General features: G+C 37.9%; 1 protein-coding gene across 3 annotated transcripts in view; it reads left to right on the forward strand.

Moving 5' to 3' along the window:
* Dennd4a (DENN domain containing 4A) overlaps window positions 1-27,541 on the forward strand; it is a 106,070-nt gene that overhangs the window by 56,774 nt on the left and 21,755 nt on the right. For all 3 annotated transcript variants that reach the window (XM_059268106.1, XM_059268104.1, XM_059268103.1), the window contains 9 exons: window positions 3,897-4,115; window positions 5,148-5,293; window positions 17,235-17,368; window positions 18,819-18,954; window positions 19,247-19,453; window positions 19,542-19,670; window positions 19,913-20,054; window positions 24,201-24,317; window positions 26,118-26,249. In XM_059268106.1, the coding sequence (XP_059124089.1) occupies window positions 3,897-4,115; window positions 5,148-5,293; window positions 17,235-17,368; window positions 18,819-18,954; window positions 19,247-19,453; window positions 19,542-19,670; window positions 19,913-20,054; window positions 24,201-24,317; window positions 26,118-26,249 (1,362 nt within the window). The remainder of the gene's footprint in view (window positions 1-3,896; window positions 4,116-5,147; window positions 5,294-17,234; window positions 17,369-18,818; window positions 18,955-19,246; window positions 19,454-19,541; window positions 19,671-19,912; window positions 20,055-24,200; window positions 24,318-26,117; window positions 26,250-27,541) is intronic.

The raw sequence follows: 27,541 nt of genomic DNA on the forward strand, positions 1-27,541 counted from the left end.
AGAGAAACCCTGTCTGGAAAAACCAACTAACTAACTAACTAACTAACTAACGAGAGAGAGAGAGAGAGAGAGAGAGAGAGAGAGAGAGAGAGAGAGAGAGAGAGAGAAGGAAAGGAAGGAAGGAAGGAAGGAAGGGAGGAAAAAAGGAAAAAAGTTAAAGAAAATGTTTACACTGGGACTGGTGACACCTAATCTTAGCACTTGGAGGCAGAGCCAGGCAGTTCCAGGCCAGCCTGGTCTACACAGTGAGTTCCAGCCAGGGCTATGTAGTAAGACCCTGTCTCAAAAAAGAAAAGAGAGTGTTTACAGTCTTTAAGGCAAATAAACATTAAAGCAAAATTTGTTAGAAGCCAAATGAGTGACTTAGAAATAAGCATTTTACAACTTTTAGGTTTTCTTTTCTTTTCTTTTCTTTTTTTTTTTTTTTTTTTTTTGAGACAGGGTCTCTCTGTGTAGCTTTGGTGCCTGTCCTGGAACTTGCTCTGTAGACCAGGCTGGCCTCAAACTCTCAGAGATCCTCCTGCCTCTGCCTCCCGAGTGCTGGGATTAAAGGTGTGTGCTCCTCTGCCTGGCCATCTTTTAGGTTTTCATAAGGCCATCTTAGGATAGTAAAATTCAAAAGGGCATTAAAGTGGTTATTTTCTTGAATTTTGCCATTACTGAAATAACATGAAGAAATAAGCTTGCCACTGGTATGCTTTCTTCATATATAAAACAGAAAGCTCCAGAAATCTAAGACGAATGATTTAAAGTACATTAGAAAATGCTGATGTCATTGAAGTCAGTCAGCTCTTGACCCCTTCACCTAATGTCTATCTTGAAACTATCTGTCGTTTGCTAAAACAAAGTAACCAAAATGAGAATTGATTTTAGGATGTGAAATGTTTTAGGAAAAAAAAGCTTATGTAAGAACATATCTTAACAGTGATCCAGAATTACTGGTAAGAATTAAGCTTTTATTTCTTGAATTCTCTCATATTGTAACAATGGTCCATTCAGTGTCTGTAGTTTAATGCTTATTTTGTGAAATATGGCCAGTGGTGATGTGGCAACATACACGGGTCTCATGTATTTGTTGTGAAATGTAAACATAGGAAATAGCCTGTACCTGTAAAGGTTCAAGATACTTAGACTATAGTTTGAAATAGAATAGAAAAAGAAAATGTTGATAAAGTAAGTTTAAAAGCAACTAGCCAATTCCAGGGTAGCTCAAAAGTATTGTTTTTTTATGCCATAAAATAGAGCAAGATTTAATCATATGGACTAGACAAATTATTTGCATATTTTTTGTTACCTAAATAGTTTGCTTTCTGGAAGTGCTCTTACTCCTTTGGGAAAATGCAAAGTCCAACAGCTATTGTAGCAGTATGTAAATCACTAAACTCAAGTAGTCTGTTCAGCTCTAGTGAAGGACAGAATGCAGAAGAGATAGCCGTGGATACCAAGGACAAGATTTCTGCTTTTTAAAAAATATGTGTGTGTGCACATGGAGGCCAAAGGTTGTCGTCATGTGTATTCCTTGATTATTCTCCAGTTTATCCTTTTAAGTTTTGTGTGTATATGTGCTTATGTATAGTGTATATGGATGATGTGTATGTGTGTCAGTTGCACACATGCTCTGGCCATGTATGTGGAGGTTAAAGGGCAACTTTCAGGAATTAGTCTTTACTTTCCACCCTGTTTGAGCCAGGCCCTCTCTTTTTGATTGCCACTGCCCTGCATACTCCAGGTCCACCTTTTTCTGCCTGCAGTGGTAGGAGCATTGGGATCACTGATGCAGGCTCCTACGTCTTGCATTCCAAGGGCTTTCGCCCACTGAACCTCTTCCCCTGTCCTGTGAACTAATCTGAAAGCTTCAAGCTATAGATGCTTAAGTAATACTGATCATTTAGATGATTAATTCTGTTCCTTATATCTTAAAAGGTCTTTAACTTTTGAACCAGTTAGGAACTTTTGTCTTGACCCTTGAGAATAGGAGCCCTGTCACATCTAAATGGGATGCATTTCTTACCAACAGGGCATTCTTTTACAGCACTACAACACAGTTATGGAAGTCAGGAAAGTAACATTGAACACCCTAATCTCTAGACCACAATCAAGTTTTACCATGTTTTATTTGGTTTTGGTGTGTATATAAATGCACTCACCTGGTATATACATGTGGAAGTTTTCCTTTCTCATTGTCCACCTTACTTTTTGAGATAAATTCTCTCAGTGAACCTGGCATTTGCCATTTTGGCTAGCCTGGCTTTGAAACCCTGAGATCTTCATGTGTCTTTCCCTTTTCCTCCAGCACTGATACAGATGCATACCACTATGTCTGGCTTTTATGTGGGTGGGATCCAAATACAGGTCCTCATGTGTGTACAGTAAACACTCACCCATGTTGTTGGTTTTTTTACTCATAGCTCTTTGACTCTTATTCTTTTAGGGGCCTGCCACCCAGTTCCCCAATAAATCACACACAGAGGCTTATCCTTAATTATAAATGCCTGGCATTAGCTTGGCTTGTTTCTAGCCAGCTTTTCTTAAATTAGCCTGTCTACCTTTTGCCTCTGGGTTTTTACCTTTCTCTGTTTCTGTATATCTCACTCTTACTCCAAGGCTGGCTGTGTAGCTGGGTGACTGGCCTCTGATGTCCTCCTCCTTCTCTGGCTACTTCTTCCTCTCCTTCCAGGTTTCTCCTTCTATTCATTCTCTCTGCCTGTCAGCCCTACTTATCCTTTCTCCTGCCTTGCTGTTGGCCATTTAGCTCTTTATTAGATCATCAGATGTTTTAGACAGGCACAGTAACACAGAATCACAGAGTTAAACAGATGCAACATAAACAAAAGTAACACACCATAAAATTCTATAAAACATATAATATTCTATAACACACTCACCAGGCCTTCTCCAGCCCAAGTTTTGCCTGTTTTGTAAATTATTTTCTTTTTAGCAAGAGGATTCAATTCCAAATCAGAGGCAGATAGTTTCAAGTCTTTTCTATCTCCTCTTCTCTAAAACAGTTCTTCAATTCTATTATTTTCATAATACTGCCCTTGCAGAGGACCCAGATTTGATTCCCATCACCCATATTGTGGCTCACACCGTCTGTAACCCTAGTTCTGGGACAGTCAGCGGATCTGGCACACATACATACATGCAGGCAAAACATACACAGAGTAAAATAAATAAATCTTTTTAAAAATTATCCTTACATTGTCAAATGGTCCCTGATTTTAATTTTGTCCAGGAGTCTTCTTGTAAAATCAGGGCATGCATCATTGGCATGAGTGCCTCAGACATGGTAAAGCCCTTCTCCACCCTTTCTCCTCAGTGTGCCCTCTCATCTTCTCCTGTTATTGAAAGGAGCTCTGATGTCTATTAGCCTTCTTCACTTGACCTTAGTCAGAAGTTAGAGAAGGGATTCAACCAGGATTCTCTAACATAAACTTACTCCTTACCACCAATTGGCTTTATCATTGAGTTGCATAGGAAGAGGTTTTTTGTTTTTATAAATCCTTCTGTTTTTATCCTGAAGGAACTTGTATTTAATGAAGAAAGGGGTGAAAAGGACTGTGTATTATATGTATCCAGTGTAATGGTTATTAAGAACTTTCCTTACTAATGTGTGTATACACATACATACACACACAAACATACATAGTTAAGTTAGAGCATGAACTTACTCTGATGATAGACTTACAGGAATAATTTAATGTGTAACTTAGGTAGGCTCAATAGAGCCTAAAAATGATAGAGGAGGTTTTCTTGAGGTTTACCTGCAATGAAGTGGTGTAAATAAAGAGTTGTGGTTATATGACCACTTTTGAAAACAGATAAATTTGCATTAAAATCAATGTGAGCCTTATTTTTCATAGACTTCAAAATTCCAACCCTGTATTTCTCCACAGTGCAGCAGAGACCAAGAGATGATGGACTAATGGACTTAGCAATGAACGATTATGATTTTAATTCTGGAAAAAGGCTGCACATGATAGATTTGGAAATCCAGGAGGCATTCTTGTTTTTCATGGCCTCTATTCTAAAAGGTTATAGATCATACTTAAGGCCAATAACACAAGCCCCATCTGAGACAGCGACAGATGCAACCTCTCTTTTTGCTCTCCAAGGTGAGTGGTGATATAATTTTATAGCTTTCATGTTGTTAAGCTTCAACTTATGATAAATCACTTGTTCCCTGAATTAATAGTTCATATTTAACAAGGCACATATCTGCTCTTAGGAGTGTGTGAGGACCAACTCTGGTGATCTATTTCTATAGGGCAAATTTTTTGTCTGGTGCATTAACTGGAATCCTAGTAAAAAAGATACAGAAGAAACTGTTTGAAAACTGCAGAACCTCCTGAGTGTATTTCATTCCACTTTGTTGTATCACATACATGTTGAGGTATTGTTGGTTTCAGTTTTCAGGGCTGGCAGGCAGTACTGGGGATCTGAGGTACCCCTGGGATGATTACATCCAGGCTTGTACAGCCTCATTTGTTTTATTTCAGTCTGCTTTATAACTTTATTTTCTGTCTCTACTGCAAAGGGGAAAAAAGGAAGTTGGGTAGCCCAGAATACAATTGGTTTCATGCTATGTATTTTACTTTCTCTTGTAGTATTTAATATTTGAAAGAGAAATTCATCTAGTAAGTATGTACTTGGTGCTGTGAAATGTTGGACACTTGGTATATATTAGTAAGCAAAGGAGATATAGCCATGAAAAAAAGAGACATGGTCACTTCTTTCATAGAGCTTGTACTAAAAAAGACGAGCAATTAGAAGGTAATAGAGTAAACAAATTTAGTTAAAACTTTAAATAGTGTATATGCAGAGAGAGAGAAAACAGTGGGCAGAAGAAGCATTCACACAACATGCAAAATACTGTGCACAAGTAGCAATTGCAGAAATTGAGCTGTACTAGTTTAAGTATAATCATCAAGACAGTGAGATAACTAGGTGAAAGCTTGAACTGTCTGTGTGTCCCTTTTCTATTGCTTCTCTTAGTTCTTCCTCATTTATCAAGGAGCTTAAGTTTTGCTTTGGTTTTCCGTAAGGTAGTGAACAAAATGAGAATATAGATGACGTTGTTGATCAAGTTTCTTCTAGCAGAAATTTTTTCTGAACCTATTCTCACATTATCTATTTATATTGAATAGCTTTCTTAAGAAGCCGGGACCGATCACATCAAAAATTCTATAATATGATGACCAAAACACAAATGTTCATTCGCTTCATTGAGGAATGTTCTTTTGTCAGCGATAAAGATGCAAGCCTGGCTTTTTTTGATGATTGTGTAGATAAAGTAAGTAGTCTGCTGTAGTCTACGGTGCCCTGGCTTATTTTGTGTGACTGCTATAAATGTTATGTTAATTGTTTCTATTTGTAGCTTATAACAAAATCTAAAATAATTTAATTTTCATAATTGACCACTTACAATGAAAGTTGGGACAGCCTGCTAGAAATTACAGCACATACTTTTATTATCTTTTATTTTATTTATTAGTAGTAGTAGTGGTAGTAGTAGTGTATGGAGGGCAGAAAACGACTTTTGAGAGTCAATTCTCTTTTCCTACTATGGGTTCCAGAGATGGGATCAGGTTGTTAATCTGTGTGGTAAACACTTTTATCTGATGAGCCATCTTTCTTAAAGAGTGCTTTTTTTTTTTTTTTTTTTTTTTAGATTTTTTTAAAATTAATCAGTAATTTTAAGTGCAGTACCTGGAGAGACCAGAAGAGGGTATTGGATCCCCTGGCATTGGAATGATAGACAATTGTTTTGCTGCCTGACCTAGATGCTGGGAACCAAACTCCTCTGCAAAAGCAATAAGTGCTTTTAATCACTGAGCCATCTCTTCAGCCCCAAGATCATACTTCTTAAAGGGGTTTTGTAGGAATTTTATCTTAAGGCTAAGGTTAGGTTCCTAACTCAATCTTTGCACTTACAGAGTAGGACATTTTTCCAAGCCCATGAACCTCCAACATACTGAGATATCACATGCTAAGAGTAGAGGGCATAGCATAATAGATGTCATATAACTATTTTTTACACTGAGAGTGAATTTATACCTTATGTAAATTCTATTTTGAATTCACACATGAAAACTACCCATTTTCTGCTCAGTCTTTTTGTATTATTAGGTAAGATGGAGCTGGGTTCATGCTGGAAACAAAGGAAACAGTGGCTCCTAACACAGTGTCTAATCTTAAGTAGGGTGAGGAAGGTCGAGTTGCCTAGAATAGGCACCTGAGTCCCAGCCATGAGCAAAGAGATTCCATTCAGAGATCTAGCTTGACATGGGACTCAGAACAAAGAGAAAAGAACATCCTTCCTGGGGCAGTCAGCCTCAGGATATCAGAACTTAACCAGGATGAGAAGAGTGTGATGGTGATGGTGGTATGAAGCTCAGGAGCCTACACAGGGTCAGCAGAGTAGGGTTGATATAGCATGGGATGTTAGACTTTGACTTGGATGAAGGAGATGCCAGCATGGTAGGCATGACATTCAAGTTAGGGTAAGGAAGTCATCTGTGTGGGAGCAGAGCAGTGAAGAGGGGAAATGATACATAAAGGTAGGGAAAATGTTCAGATAAGTAAATGTGTTCAAAAGATGAAGATTCTCAGGGTCAGGAAATTTACACATACAAACTTAGAGAGAAGTAGAACAAACCCTGAATTTGGAAATACACTATTGGTTCTCAATGACAGACAGACATAACTATAGGCAAAGTGCATATATCTGTGCGCATATACATATATTCTGTATATTGAGAGAACTTGAGAACAACCACACTTTAATAACAGTGTAGTATAATATGCATATACTTTGTCTTCTAGATATTAAAAACCATCAGGACTCTTTGGAGAAATGATTGGTTATAAATTTAAGGCAAAGAAAAGTCTAAGATAAACTCTAAGTGTCCTGTATTAGGAAGTAAGAAATTATCCCAAGAATGATAGAGGCTTATGCACAGAACCTGTTTGAAGGGATTACCACTGTCAAGTCTGAGGCAATTCAAGCATCAAATGTTAGTAACAAATAATTAACCTATTGAATAAATAGGAAATCATAAGTATATGCAGACATAAATTGATAATTCAAAGTCTCACAAGAAGCAAAATCTATACATAGTTCACTATATCTCCCTACAAAATAAATATGAATTGAACTGTATATTAGAAAAGCCTGGTAGACACCACATTACAATTAAGTGAGCAAAGTGGACATCATCAATAATGAACAATGTCATGTGTTCCTAAAAGATGCTATCTTTATTTATTTTCGATCTACTAGAATAAATACTTTGACAAAAGCTACTTAAGGGATAAAGAGGTTATTTTAACTCACATTATCATGTCAAAGAAGTCAAGGCATCAGGAGCTTGAGAGAGCTGCTCCATAGTCAGAAGACAAGAGCAATGAGTGTATTATGTGGTTCTCAGCCTGTTTTCTCTTACACAGTCCAACATCCTCTGCCTAAGGAATGGTTCTACCCATAGTTATATGGATCTTCCCACCTTAATTAGTCGAGATAACCACCCACAGACATACTAGAGGCCCTTCTTTCAGATGATTCTAGATTCTGTTAAGTTGAAAGTTGACACTAGCCATCACAATTCCATATTCTGTCAATTTGTGAACCACCCATTTGGGTTCTGGGAATTGAACTCCTGTCCTCTGCAAAAGCAGGAAGTACAGTTAACTGATGAGCCATCTCCAGCCCCATTTTTCAGTATTTTAAGTATGCATTATTTAAAAAAGTGTTGACAGAAATAGGAGGGCATAGCTATAAGTTTTTCTCTAGACCCCTTTTTAACAGAAATAATTGTGTGCACATGCAAGGCAAAGGGAATTCCTATATGGTACCAGATCTCCACTAGTCATATGTATTTACTTCCTTTATGAACAATGACATGTATCTGTATAGTCCCATGCCAAGCTAACTGAACCATATGAGACCAAATTAGTGTCCAGGGCTTAGCTAATAACATGTAGTAGTGAATAAGTTCATTAATCCACTTGGGGACACTGAACTACTTTGCAAGACTCTAGTTAACAGTATAAAAAGGAGAATTTTTACTTTTTGTAAAAGAATTGTTTTCTTTTTGACCTATTCACTGTATTTTATTCACAAGTCTGTGTTTTACTTAAACTTATACTGTAATATCACATGGTCTAATGAGATACTTATTAATATTGTAAGCTGTACAAGACTTATAATTTTACTCCATTTCTAGGACATCTTGTCCTAAGGAGATCTCTCAGTACTGGTAGTTAATACTTTAGATTGTCTAGGGTTTTCTGTAGGTCACTTGAGATTTATGTGATAGGAGTCACTGTGGCGGATTATTTGAATAATTCCTTTTGAAATATGAATTCCAAGTGGCTGAATAGATGGCTCAACAGTTAAGAGCACTTGTATCTCTTACAAAGGACCTGAGTCTACGTTCCCACATGCTTTTTTGTAACCTATTTAAAAAGTCTAGAGCTATGAAAGATTTCTTATATACATACATTGAACTAACATACTTGAAGATTTTGCTGACTAAACAGGAAATCAAAGCTGAGAGCTGTAATGGGGTGTAGCTTAGTAACAGAGCTCAGCAGGGAAAAAAAACAAAAACAAAAACAAAAAAAAACAATTAACAGAATCCCGAGAATTACCTAGATAAAACCTAGTTTTTTTATTTGTTTTGTTATAATTCAAGGGACACTTTATTGGAGAAAAAGTATCACAAGGCCTAATGTGTATGTTAATAAGCTTCATGTGTAGTTGGAGAAAAGGTTAGTTGTCCTGGTGTTATAGAGCAGAACTCCCTGTTCCTGCCTTTCATAGTCTTCTACCCCAGTAAGAAGACTGAGCATAAAACTCAATAAATACTTTAATCTGAAAGCATTTTCAGAGTGTCATATGTCTACTTTGAGAATAATCATTTATGTGGAGGCTCTTCCTTAGTTGGATATGTTTGAACTCATGTTTTTAAGTGAACAAATCCTTTTACCTCTAGAAGCTTAGCTATGGAAAATAAATAAATTAGATACATATTAATTCATTTCACCATCCATGCCTGTGCTTAAATGTAAATCAGACATACTCCACTTGTGATCTTAGCATATCCAAACTGAAAAAATCTGACTCAGTTTTGAAATAAAAAATGAATAATGCTGAATAGGAATAATAAAAACAATGCATACGAATTATTTGCATTTCATTTATGACTAATTTAAGAGCCATATGTCCTTTTTCTTCACAAGATAAATTTTAAATCCATGCAGTCTGTTTCTGTAGGAAGGTGCTTAGCCAAGGGCAGTGTGTAGCAGATAGTCAACTAGGATGCTTTTCTTGGTTCTTCAAGTGCTCATTTACAGTGTTTTCTGAGCATACCAATGTCTTCTGGAAGAATTAGTAAAGAGAATATGAAAATTCCTTAATTTTATCCTACCGTGTGTGTTGGATTTTTTTTTTCTCAATTGAGACAGATACAACTTTACTTTCCAAAGACAGAAATGTCCAGTTGAAGAATGTAGGGTTTATGGCATTGCTATATTTATAATACAGTGCAATTTTTAAATGTACAATTAAAGGACATTTTTGTGCATTTAATATCTTACCAAGGTATTAATGTCTTACGAAGGTATAAAATCTATAGGTCCAAGTTTCAAACTGTCTGTCATTTTGTAGTGCTGAGAAATACAGAAGCACATTATTTCACTTTCCTCAGAGTGAACAGTTGCTCTACTTCTGTCTTCTGTCTGTTACTAATTCATCTGGAAATTTACAAAGAACAAAACACTCCTCAATACATCAAGTTATCCATTTAAATGTTAAAAACATTTTGCTGGAACGTTCCATTTTAATTGTTTTAATATGAATTGACTGCCTTCTAGTCTGTCCTCTATAATTTTCCTCCTCCAGCGCCTTGGTACTTGTATTACCATCTCACTGGCATTGAATACCCTGCTTTCAGCTCCTGCTTAATAGCTACTTACTTGGTGTAGTTCCTTGTGGGGAAGCCTGTCTGAAAACGGCTTCCCCTCTACTACTTGATTGCTAACTTGGTTGGATCAGTATTTGAAATTCATTTCTGCATTGTCTTTTACTGCCCTGTGAGATATTAGCAAAAAGTCTAATACTGTCTTTATTTCTAGGCGATTGTGTCTGATCTCTTTCTCTCTCAGGATGCAAAAAAGTTCCTTGATATCCTGGAACTTCAGGGAATGTGAGAATATGCCTTATGTAGGCATTTCTTTATTCAGTGAATTAGATGGGTGTGGATACTTTTAATGTAGGAATTCACTTCCTTCACTTCTAGCAATTTTTCTTTACTTCCATCCTACTCCATTCTCATTCATACTCTCTGTCTCTGTCTCTCTCTGTCTCTCTCTTTCTCTCTCTCCTTTCTGGAAATACCTAGCCTGATCTCTTTTCCCCCCAACATAATATATTTATTGATTATTTGGGAATTTCACATAGTGCACCCCAATCACACTTCCCACCCACTATTCTTGTGACCTCCCACACACAAAAAAAAAGGAAAAAAGAAAAAATATATACCAAGTCCAATTTGTGTTGCCCATGTACTCACAGTGGCCAGCCCCTTAAAGAAAACTAAGTCCTTTCCCAACCCATCCCCTAGCCTGATCCTCTTAATTTTTCTCTTTTCATCTCATTTTCTGTCTTCATATTTTAAGAAACTAGAGAGATTATAGTATAATTATATTGTTTCCACCTTCCCTTTCCTCCAAACTCTCCCATGTATATCACTGCTTTCTTTCAAGTTCGTGTCCCTTTTTCTTTAATTATGTTGTTGTTGTTGGTGGTGGTGGTGTGTGTATGTTCCTAAATACATAGTTACATCCTGCTCAGTCCATATAATGTCAGTTGTGTATACATGTTTTCAGGGCTGACTATTTGGTATTGGATAACTAATCAGTGTTCTCCACTAGGTAAGATTATTTCTCCTGCTCTCAACTTTCCTTAGTTGTCTATAGTTCTTTGTCTAGGCTTGGGATCTCATGAGCTTTCCCACTTTCACTTTATCATGTCAAAAACACCACTTTTTTTGGTGTTGTCCTTGTTCCAGTCATGTTTAGGAAGCTATGTTGGTGAGATTTCATTCATGGATATAGCTTCTGATATTTCTAGGAGACAGTCTCACCACAGGCTCTCTGTTCTGCTGGCCTGTAGTCTTTCCACTCACTCTTCCATGTTGGTCTCTGAGCCTTAGGAGCCAGAGCTGCACTGTAGATATGTCAGTTGGGACTAGGCTCCATAACTTGGCATTTTGATTAGTTGTAGTTTTCTGTAATGGTCTCCATCTGTTGCAAAGAGAGGTTTCCTTTATGGGGGGCGGGGCATGGAGACTACACTTTTCTGTGGGCGAAAGGACTAATATTTAAAAGGTAGTTAGGGATTATGCTGGTTTAATAACGTGGAGGTTACAGGTTCTCCTCCAAGGTCCATGACTTCACCAGCCCTGTCTAGTTGACTAGGTTTCCAGTACCAGGCACAATTTCCCTCTTGTTTGCGGGTCTTAACTACAATTAGAGAGCTGTTGGTTACTGCAAAGATGTGCATGCAACTCTTGCACCTTTTGTGCTATCTTGTCATGCTTGTCATTGTTGGGTTCATAGGTATCATAGCTGGGAACGACTGTTGATGACTTCCCTCCTTTGGAAGCTTGCATGGCTTCTTCTGACACCATGATAGCTAGTCCTCAAAGAGGAGACTTTCAGGTTGTGTCCAGCTCTAGACTTCTGGGATCTCTGTCCAAAATATTTTCAGCAATAGGGACTTACCTTCCACCTCTGGAGATCAATCAAGGGCAATAGCAATAGCCTATAATGTTTTGTGAGTGTCTTAGATAACCCTGACCAACAATTCAAAGGAGAGTGTCTCATGCCTGGTGTTGGAGTTTTTGTTAGGTGGTCTATAGCTCTTGGGGGTAGCTTTGTTAGCCTATATGGGAAATTTTCACTTAAACTCTATGAGCATATTTATATAGCAACTTAAGTGTATTATAGGTATTTTAGGTGCATAGTTAATAGTATGATTCCTTATGACTTACTCAGGTATCCTTACTGTTACTTTATACTCTGCCCTCCTTCATCTGCACTTGTTTTCCCCTCCCTCCATAATTAGAGTCTTCCTTTTCCTACCTCCCTCTTCAGATCACTTAGGCCCTGCTATTCTCATCCTTATTGCCCCCTTCCACTTTTTTACTAATTTCTTGAATTTCATTTTCCAGTCCTTATACTTTTGTTTCTGATGTCATGTTTGCAATTTCTTTTTTTTTTTTTGAAAATTTTATTTTTTATTTTATTTTATTTTTTAATTTTACTTATCAACCACAGATCCCCCATCTTCCCTCCTCTGAAAAGGTAAGGCCTTCCATGGTGAGTCAGCAGAGCCTGGTACATTCAGTTGGGGCAGGTCCAAACCCCTCCCCCTGTGTCAAGGCTGTGCAAGGTGTCCCACCATAAGTAGTGGGCTCCAAAAAGCCAGCTCATGCACCAGGGATGGATCCTGATCCTACTGCCAGGGGGCCCCTTAAGCAGCTCAAGCTACACAACTATCTTACTTATTCAGAGGGCCTAGTCCAGTCCCATGGAGGCTGTTGGTCTAAAGTTCATGAGTTCCCACTAGTTTGATTTGGTTGTCTATGTAGGTTTCCCATCATGGTCTTGATGCCCTTAGCTCATAGAATCCCTCCTCTCTGTCTCTTCGACTGGACTCCGGGAGCTCAGCCTGGTGCTTGGCTGTAGATCTCTGCATCTGCTTCCATTAATTGAAGACTCTATGATGACAGAGTATTCATCGATCTGATTACTAGGGTAAACCAGTTCAGGCACCCACTCCACTATTGCTAATAGTCTAAGCTGGGGTCATCCTTCTGGATTCTTGGGAACTTCCCTAGCACCCACTTTCTCCCTATCTCCATGATGTCTCCCTCTAACATGATATCGAAAATGGAAAGATCTCCCATGCTCATTGATAGGTAGGATTAACATAGTAAAAATGGCAATCTTACCAAAAATAATCTACAGATTCAGTGCAATCCCCATCAAAATCCCAACACAGTTCTTCACAGACCTGGAAAGAACAATACTCAACTTCATATGGAAAAAAAAAAAAAAACCAACATAGCTAAAACAATCCTGTACAATAAAGCAACTTCTGGAGGCTTCACCATCCCTGTCCTCAAGCTCTACTATAGAGCTATAGTAATAAAAACAGCTTGGTATTGGCCTAAAAACTGACATGTGGACCAATGGAATCTAATTGAAGACCCTGACATTAATCCATACACCTGTGAATACCTAATTTTTGATAAAGAAGCCAAAACTGTACAATGGAAAACAGAAAGCATCTTCAACAAATGGTGCTGGCATAACTAAATGTCAATATGTAGAAGATTGCAAATAGAACCATATCTATTGCCCTGCATAAAACTCAAGTCCAAGTGGACCAAAGACCTCAACATAAATTCAGTTACACTGAACCTGATAGAAGAGAAAGTAGGAAGTAGCCTTGACTGCATTGGCACAGGAGACCACTTCCTAAATATAATACCAGTAACACAGACACTGAGAGCAACAATTGGGACCTCCTGAAACTGAAGAAGCTTCTGTAAGGCAAAAGACATGGTAAATAAGACAAAATGACAGCCTACAGAATGGGAAAAGATCTTCACCAACCCACATCTGACAGAAGGCCGATCTCAAAATATATAAAGAATTCAAGAAACTAGACATCAAAATACCAAACAATCCAATTGAAAAATGAGCTACAGAGCTAGCTAAACAGAGAATTCTCAACAGAAGAATCTCAAATGGACGAAAAGACATTTAAGGAAATGCTCAACATCCTTAGTCATCAGGGAAATGCAAATGAAACCAACTCTGAGATACCATCTTACACTTGTCAGAATGGCTAAGATCAAAAACACTGATAACAGCTTATGTTGGAGAGGATGTGAGCAAGGGGAACACCCCTCCACTGTTGGTGGGAGTGCAAACTTGTACAGCCACTGTGGAAATCAGTATAGCAGTTTCTCAGAAAATTGGGAATCACTCTACTTCAAGACCCAGCAATACCACTTTGGGGCATATACCCAAAGGATGCTCAATTATACTACAAGGACACTTGCTCAACTATGTTCATAGCAGCATTATTCGTAATAGCCAAAACCTGGAAACAAGCTAGATGCCCTTCAACTGAAGAAAACGTGGTACATATACACAATGGAGTAGTACTTAGCAGTAAAAAACAATGACATCATGAAATTTGCAGGCAAATGGATAGAACTAGAAAATATTTTCCTGAGTGAGGTAACCCAGACTCAGAAGGACAAACATGGTATGTACTGTATATACTCACTCATAAGTGGATACTAGATGTAAAGCAAAGGATAACCAGACTACCACCCACAGTTCCAGAGAAGCTAGCTAACAAGGAGGACCCTAAGAGGAATGCATGGATCACCTTGGAAGGGGAAATAGATGAGATCTCCATGTGTTTGCAATTTCTGTATACACTTACTGAATGTTTCTTTTTTATGTGACATCTTGTTCTTACTTCCTGAATATAGGCTTATTTGTTATGGTTGTTTTAAAGTTTCTTCTCCCTATGTTATCTTATCCTCTGAGTACCTCAGCTCTCCTATTGTTCATAAATATAAAGTCCCTCTGATTCACCCTGAAAAACAAACAACAAAAGCTTAGCCCTCTCCCAGCACTGATGAGAGGTAGTGTTCTAACATGGATCTGGGAGTCCTTAACGGAAGGTACTAATGCTCTTACTTCAGTCTCACCTTTAAGGGCATGGTGTGTGTGTGTTTGTGTGTCTGTGCGCGAAGTGTGTATATGGACTAGAGGTTACCATCAGGTGTTTTTGTTTATTGCTCTTTACCTTTTTTAAAAAAAGATTTTTTTTCTCATTTTTTATTAGTTCTTTGAGAATTTCATCCAATGTATTTTGATCATTTTTACCCTTCTTTCCAACTTCCCAGATTAATCCCCTTTCCCTACCCACTCAATTGTGTGTGTGCGTGTGTGTGTGTGTGTGTGTGTGTGTGTGTGTGTGTGTGTGTGTGGTGTGTGTTTTAACCTATCAAATACAGTTTATGCTGCCCATACATTTGGATATGTGGCTTTCCACTGGAGTGTGGTAGACCTACCCTGTCTTCTTTTTTTCCAGAAAGTGGCTCTCACTGAACCTAGAACTCAGTGATTGGCTAAACTGACCCTGAGTCCCAGGGATCCCTCTGTCATCACCTCTCCAGCACTAGGGTTACAGATCCACATCTGTGTTTTACTTGGCTGCTGGGGATCTGAGCTGAGGTCTTCATGCTTGTGTGACAGGCAGTTTTCCCACTGAACCATCTCCCTGGCTTACATATAGCACTTTTTAGGACTGGCATATCTGAAGCATTGCAGAGCTACCCAGCTTGTATTTTGGCATTCCCCTGCTTCCTTTCTCCAGCGCCAGATCAGTGTTTGAACCCCAGCTCTGCTGCTGTCCCCTTCCAGTTCATTTTGTCTTGATCTTTTTACTTCCAACTTCCTTACTTTCGTTCTGGTGGGATTTTTAAGAAGCAGAGATGATATTGTATTTGTTTTATTCAGGCAGAAAGCCATGTAATTGTTATTTTCATTATCAGTAACTACACTTCATCCGGTGAATTTACTCCCCTTTATCTAACTATTGTTTGACATATGCATTACTTCTAGTTACTTACGTAGTAAACCTACAAAAACATCCTAAGTACTTACGTAGTAAACCTACAAAAACATCCTAAGTACTGATAGGTGTTTGTTCACATATCGTTGTTTTCCTAAAATAAGAATACAGTAGAAATGTTTGAACACATCTTCCTTTCTAAAAGTTACGATACCAGGCTGGGTTTGTAACTTAGTGGTAGATTGCTTGTCTACTCTGATTCAGTCCTCAGCACCACAGAAACAAGCAAACCAATGTTAAGTGCTAGAAGGGCATGTGCTCCTCTAGCTTTTTATAGTCATTGTGTCTTTGTTAGTGTCAGCATAGAAGTCTCCTCCCCAGGCTACAGAAAGAAGCTCAAGGACAATTTTATTAGATTTGTGGAGAAAAAAAAGTAAGAGCAAGCAATCTGTAAATCGTGGCAGCTGTTGAGGCAAGTGGAGAAGAGAAAAGGCCATGCCTTTTGAGTTGGGATCTGGGAAAGGTGGATGTTCAGTGGTGGGGGTTGGCAAACTGCATGGAAACGGGGAGAGGGACTTCAGGAGTGAGAAAGCCTAGAGTGTCAGGGAAAGCATACCTAGGATTTTGGCTGGCATCCAGAAGAAAATGACAGAAAGAAAAATTCAAGCTCTATTTTCCTGAGCTAGAACTCAGAAAAGCAGGCAGGCTCAGCACTGCTTCCATATGGGAAGCCCCAAACACGCAGCCTAAAAGGCTTTTTGACAAGCTGAAAATAGAAAGTTAGCTTCTTTTTTACCAATAGATTTTTAAATTCCCTCCAATAAGATGGAAATAAGTGGTTGCTCTAACAATAATTACTTTGAGTTTTTCAAAATCAAATAACACGTAACACTAATACTCATTATTTGTATTGGAAAATAAACAATATAGAGAATAATATAAATTAATTGCTGATGATACTATCACTCACATTTAGCATTTTGATAATTGTGGGGTTTTGTGTTTATAAAAGAATATATAACAAACTAATCACCCACCTTTAAAAAAAATTAGAAGTAGAGAACTGGTCATGGTGACATGAACTTTAAATCCCAGTTCTTGGGAGGCAGAGACAGGCAAATCTTGTGAGTTCCGGGCCAGCCAGGGCTACATAGTAAGACCCTGTCTCCAAGTAAGTAAAGAAATAAAATAAAAACACAGACACACACCAAATTAGAAGTCGGGCTATCAAGATGGCTCAGCAGGTAAAGGCACTGTTTTGCTTTGTTTTGTTTTGTTTTGTTTTGTTTTGTTTTTAGAGACAGGGTTTCTCTGTGTAACAGCCCTGTGTGTCCTGGCACTCTTTGTAGACCAGGCTGGCCTTGAACTCACAGAGATCCACCTGCCTCTGCTTCCAAGTGCTGGGATTAAAGGAGTGCACCAGCATGCCTGGCTCTAAGGCACTTTTTAAGAATAGTTCTTTAGTACATGTTGATGGAAATGATGTATTTAATTAACCCTTCCCCTATGAATTCATTCTTGCCTAACCAATGTGGCTTTTAAATGCATTTTTAAATTCCTTCAGGTGGATATGGACAAGACTGGTGAAGTTCGACTTATAGAACTGGATGCATCTTTCAAAAGTGAACATACTGTTTTTGTGACACCACCCGAGATCCCCCACTTACCCAATGGTGAAGAGCCCCCATTACAGTACAGGTATTCAATAACACAGTGTATGAGATTGACGGAGAAGCAATCCATCATCTGTGGCATAGCTTTCCAAGGACTGTGGTATTTTCAAAAATACAAGCTATAGATAAGCAAGCCCATCCCATGTCCATTAAGTTTTACAGCATAGACAGAAAAAAATAAAATTTTTCATAAGCTTTAAGTGCCCTGTCAATACTGGTTAAATTAGTAGATCAGACAGCATTCACATGTATTACTTTTATTATAGAATTTTGATTTTTACTTTTTACTAAAAACCAATCTCCTCGCTCCTACCCCTTCTTTATTGCCACATACACATTGGTTAATGTAGCTGATTTACAAAGAGATTATAAATTAATTTAGGTTCATTATCTGTTGCCTTAATTTGTATGATACAAATTTTAAACTATTCATTTTTGATGCATTTCTATTTTAAGACATGAAATTTCAGAATTGTTGACATTGACTGTTGTTAATTTAGAAAGTTTGTAAGAGACTGCTGAGAGATTGGTGTAGACTTGAATGATTTGTTATCTCTACGTTCAAATCTAGTGGGGAAGGAAGAGAAGTCCTGAGTACAGTAAAATAAGAGCTATGAAGGAGGAGGTAGATGTGTTATTTTCTTTTAAGTGCTGTATACATTTATTTTTACCTAAGATTGTGTTTCTTTTCATATTTTAAATTGTTTTTATTCTTCAGCAATACTTCATTTAAAGCTTCTAGAACTATTTCAAATCTGTAATTTTCATTGAATCACAGTTTGTTTTTCTTTCTTCCAAAAGTGAGGTCCCCCTAGCTAGTCTATATGCCAGTCAAGATAATGTGAGAACCTAGCCCAGTGTGCTGAGAGGTCACACCCAGCTGCTGTTGCCATCTTTTTAAGAGAGAGTATAAATATCTTAATCCAAAGCAACAGCATTGTGGGCTGTCTTGTTTGAAAGAATATTGTTTTCATGAGCCCTTTACCACTAGGAACATATTCGAAAATACTCTCTGTGTATTTATATGAACACTCATTTTTAAAAGTTTGCTGGAATTGCCGGGCGGTGGTGGTGCACACCTTTAATCCCAGCACTCGGGAGGCAGAGCCAGGCGAATCTCTGTGAGTTCGAGGCCGGCCTGGGCTACCAAGTGAGTTCCAGGAAAGGCACAAAGCTACATACACAGAGAAACCCTGTCTCGAAAAAAAAAAAAAAAAAAAAAAAGTTTGCTGGAATTGCTTTGGAATTTGATATCAAGTTCATTAAAATGTGTTTCCTCTTTTATTTCTAGATATATTGAGTCTGTGTTTATAAAAATAATATTTATAAAAAATAACAATATTTATTTGTTGAGTATATCTTATAGTCTGATAGAAAAATATAATTAAATTCTAAATAAGTTACTTGGTCATAATTATTCTAGCTAGTAGCAATCTATCTGTGGTTGAAAAGCAATTTCTTTTTCTCCGAAACAGCTATAATGGATTTCCAGTTCTCAGGAACAATTTATTTGAGAGGCCTGAAGGATTTCTCCAAGCACGAAAGAACAAGCTGCCTTCAAAACCCAGCAGTCCCAGTAGCCCTTCTCCCATGTTCAGAAGAACAAAGCAGGTGCTTTGAAAACCATGTTCCTCGTGTATTCAGATAGACAGGAAGTAACCTGATGCTCATCCTCCCTTGATAACCTTTACTACCCAGACATAACCTTCAGCAGATGACGAGGCACTTTATGCACTTGGAATATAGTTTGTAGTAATCTGACCTAGAACTTTATTTTATATATGATATAAATTCAAGAGGAGACTTAAAAATATATTAGTTACAGACAAGTTCTACAAAAGCATGTGACTTTCTGTGTTTACAGTTAAGTTAAATAAGGATGCTACCTTGGATTTCTTTCCAGGAAATCAAATCAGCCCATAAGATTGCGAAGAGGTATTCTTCTATCCCTCAGATGTGGTCTAGGTGTCTGCTGCGTCACTGCTATGGATTGTGGTTTATTTGTCTCCCAGCTTATGTGAAGGTTTGTCATTCCAAAGTCAGGGCTCTGAAAACAGCATATGATGTGCTTAAAAAGATGCAGCTGAAGAAGATGGATCCACCTGATGAGGTGATAACACGTGTTCCCAGATGTGTTGTTTTATTTTAGATTGCTGTGCGTAAGAATGTTTCCGAACACCTCTCAACTTGTGTTGCAGGTGTGCTACCGAATTCTCATGCAGCTCTGTGGACAGTATGACCAGCCTGTGCTTGCAGTTCGTGTGCTTTTTGAAATGCAGAAAGCTGGTATTGACCCCAATGCAATCACTTACGGATATTACAATAAGGTAATTATTTTTATTTAATGAGGAAAAGTACTGTTTTGTCATTGCACAACATTAATTTACTGCCAAAAAATAATCAGGGGCTACTTGGTATTTGTTTTACAATGTTCAGAATTTATTTCATAAATTAAGATATTTTTGTTTTCTATCATGTTAAACTTTTATTTTCTTTAGCTTGATTCAGAAGTCAGTGTATGTTCATTTATAAAAATTGATTTACTAATTATATATTTTTAAATGAATAGGCTGTTTTGGAAAGTACATGGCCTTCAAGAAGTCGCAGTGGCTATTTTCTTTGGACAAAAGTAAGAAATGTTGTTTTAGGAGTCGCACAATTCAAAAGAGCTTTAAAGAAACATCCACACTTAACACAGAGAGCTCTCTCAGGTAATTAAAGGGTGATGAAGTGTGCACATAGTTTGCTTTTTTCAAAACTAATTGATTGTAGTTTATATTTTTAGAAAATTTTAAGTGCTTTAAAATGCTGAATATTTTCTGGGTTCTACTGCCAGGCAAGAAATTTTATTAAAAGTTGACTTATGCACAGAAGTGTTCTGGATTCAGATTGTTTTAGAGTTGCAGTGTTTGCTAATGTGTATGGAGCTGCAAAGGAGGTGGGAGTCAAGCCATTCGTGTTCCACATAGAGCTTACACACAGCTTTATGTTCACTTCATGCAGTGTCTATGATGTGCCTCTGGCTTGATACAATCTATCACATGACGTCAGCTGTGGAATTTTCCACTTGTGGTGTCACATTGGTGCATAAAAAGTTTTAGATTTCAAGTTTTCAGATTAAAGAAATCCTACCTGTATTAGACAACTCTTCCCATTTTAGAAAATACCAGATTCCTCTTTCTCCAGAGACGCTCTGTTGTAGTTGTATTTTGCTCTGTGTGTGGCACTTTTCACATGGTTAAATAGTAGGTTACAGCTTTAACAACAAACTCTGAAGAGTTGTTTTGGTCCTTTAGTAGTAAAATGCTCTTGAACTTGGCTCTTAAGCAGATGGTAGTGACCCGATGCTGTTAGTCATTATAGCATGGATAGTGGTAATGAGACACACATTGTGGAGTAGGCACCTTTCAATACAGGATTACTCATAGTATCCAAAGTATCTGCTACTGATGATAATCCAGTACAAGTTTGTTGTGCTTCTGTATACATTTATTATAGTACATTTTCAAAACTAAACTTGCTAGTCTATGTTTTTAGCTTGTTTTCAATGATGTACTTAACTGTCACTTTTTGATTTCTATTAGACACTTCACATTAAATTTAATTGCTATTTGTAGTTCTCTTCATTATTTATTTGAGAGGTTACAAAGTACTCAGTTCAAGTATTTAGTTCATGGTAATCCACTTAACCCTAGGTAGCCGCAAAATTCTTCACCATTTTAGGTGGTGCCTTTGTTTTTGTTTTGTCTTGTTTTGTTTTGTTTTGTTTTTTAAAGGCAGGCCATCCTGAGCAAGGGCTCTACCAGTGAGCTGTACTCCCAGCAGCTTGCTGTGTCATTTTCTTTTTAAGAAATCTTATCTATGTTTCTGAGTTAATAGTATTATACCAATGCCAGTTTCCTCATTTTAACGTTGTGTTGTGGTTATGTAGGGTATGGTTAGGAGAAACCAGCAAAGGGCCCCACCAAGAACTTTCTGTAAAAATTTTTTTTTTTTTGCAAGTTTTGAATCAAACTTTTTTTTTTTTTTTTTTTTTTTTTTTTTTTTTGGTTTTTCGAGACAGGGTTTCTCTTTGTAACTCTGGCAGTTGGGGAACTCACTGTGTAGACCAGGCTGGCCTCGAACTCACAGAGATCTGCCTGCTTCTGCCTCCCAAGTGCTGGGATTAGAGGTGTAAACTACCAACACTCAGCAAATCAAACTTTTTAAAAGAAAAAGTTTCAATTTAAATGCAGAAGTCCTAGCAGTGACTATGACATTACTTTCATTAAAATATAGGACATAAGGGCAGGCACTATGGTTCTGTGAGTAAAGGCACTTCTTGCCAAGCCTGATGACCTGACTTCCATCCCCAGCATCCACATGGAAAGACCTACTTCTGCAAGTTGTCCTCTGACCTGGAGGTCCACAAATACACACACATACAATGCAAATAAATAATTTTACATAAGCATTAAAGCATTAGTATTAAAACACACTAAATTACTTGTCTAATTCTGACTTTTCATTATTTAAAAAAATACACATGATTTTTAGTATAGTATGAGCATGAACTTTTTTTTATTTTTTTTTTGGTTTTTCGAGACAGGCTTTCTCTGTGTAGTTTTGGTGCCTGGCCTGGATCTTGCTCTGTAGACCAGGCTGGTCTCAAACTCATGGAGATCCACCTGGCTCTGCCTCCCAAAGTGCTGGGATTAAAGGCATGCACCACTGCCACCCGGTAAACACAAACTCTTAATGGGCATAAACTTAAAAATACAAAACATTATAAAATGTGAAGGATGCCATTTCTGCATATGGCAACATTATTTCTTTCTCTTTCATTTTAAGCCACTTTTAAGACTAATAAATGTGAGCTGGTTGTGCTAAAATATAGCATATTGATTCCTCCTTAGCTGGTTTTAGTCTTGATCATGCAGTGTGAATTTAATCAGTTATAGAAGTTGTCCTTGGGCCTAGTTTCTTAAAAATGAAAAGATCTTCTATTTCTTTAGTGTACTTTTTTTTTTTAAAAAAAAAAAAAAAAAAAAAAAGGCTGGCTCAGAATAGTATGGAATCTAACAAAAATATCTTTAAATTTTCCTATTTGTGATTTCTTTGGGATTAAGACCTGAAAGTTTCATTAACCAAAACAAACTCAGATTAATATCAAAGACAAAATAGTAAGTACCTAGTGATACTTAATATAACCTCTTTAGAATTCTTTACAAGTTTATAAAACTTTTATTTTTAGTCATTTTAGTCATTTTTAGTCATTTTAAACATAGCTTCTTTGTTTTACAGCTCTGAGAACTGGAAGTTCATGCAAAAACAATTACTTAAAATCACACATCCCTGCTACACAGAACCCTAGCTTTTGGCTGATCTATTGGGAACAGTTTACTAAAAATGAAACAGAATCTGGTTGACAAAACAAGATATTAGAGATTTTCTAATTCTAAAGCAGAGTGTACCTCCTTTCTTTCTTTCTTTCTTTCTTTCTTTCTTTCTTTCTTTCTTTCTTCCTTTCTTCCTTTCTTTCTTTCTTTCTTTCTTTCTCTTTCTTTCTTTCTATTCCTCCTCCTCCTTCTTCTTCTCCTTCTCCTTCTTTCTTCTTCTTCCTTTTGACAGGATTTTTCTGTGTGGCCCTGGTTGTCCTGGGACTCACTGTGTAGACCAGACTGTCCTCGAACTCACAGAGCTCCACCTGCCTCTGCTTCCCAAGGGCTGGGATTAAAGATGTATTCCGCCACCACCTGACTTCTGACTTCTGCTTTCCTTAAGAATAATTTTTTGTTTGTTGGTTTTGGTGGGAGTTTTGGGGAGGTTGTTTGTTTGTTTTTGAGACAGGGTCTCTACAGAGCCCTGACTTTGCTGGAACTCACTATGATACCAAAGTGCCTGCCTCCTGAGTGCTGAGATTAAAGGTATGTGCCACCAAGCCCAGCATCTTGAGTAATTTGAACACACTATATTTTTCTTATTTCTATATGTTTGTACTCAGGTGCAGCACTATAATTATTCAATTGAGTCTTAAGAAACATTACTTGTCAGTGAAGTTAAAGGAACTTGACTCTGCAGAATCATTAGTTTCAGTGACCTACATGTGTGTGTTTGCAAATTTCTCTTCTCTGTTGCTTAGTTAGAATTCAGACCAGATGTGGTGGCACACACGTTTACCTCTAGCACTCAGGAGGCAGAGTCGGGTGGATCTTTTCAAGGCCAGCCTGGTCTACATAGTAAGTTCCAAACCAGTCAGGGCTATATGAGACCCTAGCCTTAAAAAGACAACTCAGACTTTTACCTAGAAAGATGGTAGACTTGAGTGGAGATTAACTAGTTTGTCTGGTTTGGATATCCATAAAGTAATATAAATGTAAATATTTACTTTACTGCACATGGAACCAAAAGTAAATTATTTAGAAACTTTCCTTTCTTACATTAATGGAGGTGGGTGCTTGGGTAGCTAACAAAATAAGGGAATCCAAACACTAATGTGCGGCAGGCACCTCATTCTAGTTGGTTTCACCAAAGAAACTTGTGATAGGTGTTGTGGGGATTAGCTAGCAGGCCTCTTGATATAAATTGGTGCTCCATCCCTGGAATGTCACCACTCACCTGTGTGGTATGCTGTCATAGTCCCTACCTCATCTCCTCACCCCATCCCACTCTCGGCAGACAACAGTAAAGCCCCTATTGGGGTCTCTCATTCAAGACAGTAGCCAAGAGTGTTCATTCAAGGTGTTGTGTTGGCCTAGGGACTTTTACAGTTGACTAGTCTTCTATTAAAGACTGTCTGATCATTAAATTTGTTTAGGATATAATCTCAAAAAAAAATTATGCTAAGCAGTATAGTATTTGTTTCTGTTTTTGCTCAGGTGGCCAGTCTGATCTTGGATATAATTCATTATCTAAGGACAATGTTAGAAGAGAGCATACATCTGCTGAAGACATTCAAGGTGAAAAAGATAAGAAAGGGAGTGATTCTAGTTCCTGTAAGTATTAATTGTTAAGTTGATATTATGTAAGAATTGTGAACTTCACATGGATGTCATTTTTTTTTATTGTGTATACAATGTTCTGCCTATATGCATTCCCTCACACCAGAAGAGGGCACCAGTCTCATTACAGGTGGTTGTGAGCCACCATGTGGTTGCTGGGAATTGAACTCAGGTCCTCTGGAAGAGCAGCCAGTGTTCTTAACCTCTGAGCCATCTCTCCAGGCACCTAAAATTGTGAATTTACATGCCTAGAAAATACAAATAACTTTAAGTATAAAAATACTAGTCTTACCTCCTATCTTCCTGTTCTAATTATCTTTTTTCTCATTGATCCCTCTTTGCCACCTAATACTTTCACCCAAAAAAAAACGTTGTGTAGGAAATGTGCATGCTATGTAACTCGTATTAAAATACTCATAGTAGAAATGTCTTTTAAAAAAGTCAAGCCGGGCGGTGGTGGCGCACGCCTTTAATCCCAGCACTCGGGAGGCAGAGCCAGGCGGATCTCTGTGAGTTCGAGGCCAGCCTGGGCTACCAAGTGAGTTCCAGGTAAGGCGCAAAGCTACACAGAGAAACCCTGTCTCGAAAAAAAAAAAAATAAAATAAAATAAAATAAAATAAAAAAAATAAAAAAATAAAAAAGTCAACAGAACTCTTTTTCTGAGGATTAATACTACCTGTCTTAGTTAGGTCTACTATTGCTGTGATGAAACACCATGACCAAAAGCTACTTGGGGAGGATATTTGCTTTACATATACCACTCACAGCTCATTGAGGGAAGCCAAGCCAAGAACTCAAACAGGGTGGGAACCTGGAGGCAGGAGCGATACAGAGGCCATATAAGAGTGCTACTCACTGCCTTGCTCTTCATGACTTCTCAGGCTGGTTTCTTATAGAACCCAGGGCCACCAACCCAGGGGTGGCCCCACCCTCAATAAGCTGGGCCCTCGCCCATCAATTATTAATTAAGAAAGTCCCTACAGACTTGCCTGCAGCTGACCTTATGGAGGCATTTTCTCAGTTGACATCAAACTAGCCAGCACACTACTGATAGGTTTTTCTGCTCTCCCCACCCCATAAGAGGTTTCTCTGCCAACACAGTAAGCCAGATCAAGACGAATTGAAAAAGTATAACAACAGGTTTATTTGAGCAACAGGTTTATTTGAACTCCCAGGTGGGTTTTCCAGTCCCAGAGACTGAGGCTGGAGAAGCTGCACATCTGAACTAAAGCAGGGAGATTATATAGGTTGTAGGCAAGGGGTGATGACCTGTCCACCACAAGCTGGGTTTGTGCTCAAATATGGTCAAAAGCTGACTGCTTTAGGCAGGGACTTTGGTGGCAAGAATGCAGAACTGGGCTTTTTGGAGTCTCATTTGTTTGGAGATTCTGGGGGGAGGGGTTGGAGAGAGAGACAGGAATGGGGATTTCCGGATCATGCAGGGGTGAACTGGAGGTACGAACCAAACAGATATCTTTATTTAAAGTTTGTTAGTGAATTGTGATTTATATTTCCCCTTTTCTTCCAATCTAAAATCTGTCTTTTACAACCAAAGAGAAAATATAAAATTCTTCATGAGCCTTATATTTAACCAGTTCTTAGTAATTTGATCCACACTTGATGGCCTTTAAGTGTAATGACTTATTTGTGGTTGACAAGTGTGTAGAGAAGCAGTTAGTACCTTCTTATCACCAATTTTCATTTTAAATATGTAAGACTAAAAGCTTCTCTTCATACATTCTTCGATGTATGTAGGTTTAATTTTCTTAACCTTTTTATTTTCTTCTTCATAGTGTCAGAGAATGAGAGTACAAAAGGAAGTGCTGACTGCCTGCCTACTCTCAGTTACCAAAGTTCTTCAACTATAGTTCGTCTCAGTGGTGCAAGTAACAGCAGTGCTGATAAAATATCTGGAGAATGTGGGGGTAAGTCGAGTAGTCCACATTGGCCATATGCAGAATGAGTTCTGTCTGTGCCTACCACATATGTGTTTTTAAAATGTTCTAAAGTTCCATTATATTGTATTTTGCATATGTTCTACAGCCATGTGTGTAGGTCAGCAAACGACTTATGGAGACTCTTTACCTTCTGAGTCCCTGGGATGGAACTCAGGGGGTCGGTTTGGTGGCAGATAGCCTTCCTCATTAAGCCACTTCGCTGGTTCTAGTGAATAGATGCTTTTTAAATATCTGAATGCACTAGAATTATCTATTAGAATATGTTTGTGTGCCTTCTCCTAGTAAAACTTAGGAGCTTGGGTTTTGTGCTTTATAATGTATTTGCTCATGCTTTTACTATAACAAGGCATAAGGGTGCACCTGCGGCCTAAATGCTGCCTTTTGAGTTTGTACTATTGGGGCTTAGAAGGGAAGGTGTGTAAAAAAAAAAAAGGTGGGGGAAGTAGTGAATCTGAGGGAACCATACACCTAGCCAATTTTTAAATGAACCACATGCTTTTGTAATCTAATGTAGTTTGTGATTATTCAAAGACAAAACAGATAGTCCTTCAGATAGTTTAAGAAACTAATACCCATTGCCCTGGTAGCACACATCTTTAATTCCCACACTTGGGAGGCAGAGGCAGCTGAATCTCTCTGAGTTCTGATCCACCTGGTCTACTTAGGCTTCAGGCTACTTGGTGAGACAGTGTCTCAAAAAAATAAAGTTTTGGCCAGCGGCGGTGGTGCATGCCTTTAATCCCAGAACTCGGGAGACAGAGCCAGGTAGCTCTCTGTGAGTTCAAGGCCAGCCTGGGCTACAGAGTAAGATCCAGGACAGGCACCAAAACAACTCGGAGAAACCCTGTCTTTAAATAAATAAATAAAGTTTTTCTTTTTAAAATATGTTCATATTACAATACAGCAATTACTGTATTAAAGCAAAGGTAAAATCTACATGTATAGTCAAAAATTTGAAGATTTAAAAATAATTTTTACTTGTGGATAAAATTACTCTAGTTACCATTGGTTTGATTTGATGTTTGGGGGCTTGTTTTGCATCTTAATAAGAAGATAGCTTAGACTTTCATATTCATCCAGCATAGTTGAAATTGTACAGCTGTTACTAAGTGTAAATTTATCTCTGTTAAAATGCAAATCTGAATTGGTAAGTTTTATATTTTTAAGCAGTGCATTCTAATGGCTAGAAGCATAACCTTTCTCATTATACAAATCTGAATTTGAATCAAGTCCTGTTACTTAAGAACAGGATAACTTTG

This window comes from Peromyscus eremicus, chromosome 7 (genome assembly GCF_949786415.1).
Source record: "Peromyscus eremicus chromosome 7, PerEre_H2_v1, whole genome shotgun sequence".
In the NCBI taxonomy this organism is placed as follows: domain Eukaryota; kingdom Metazoa; phylum Chordata; class Mammalia; order Rodentia; family Cricetidae; genus Peromyscus; species Peromyscus eremicus.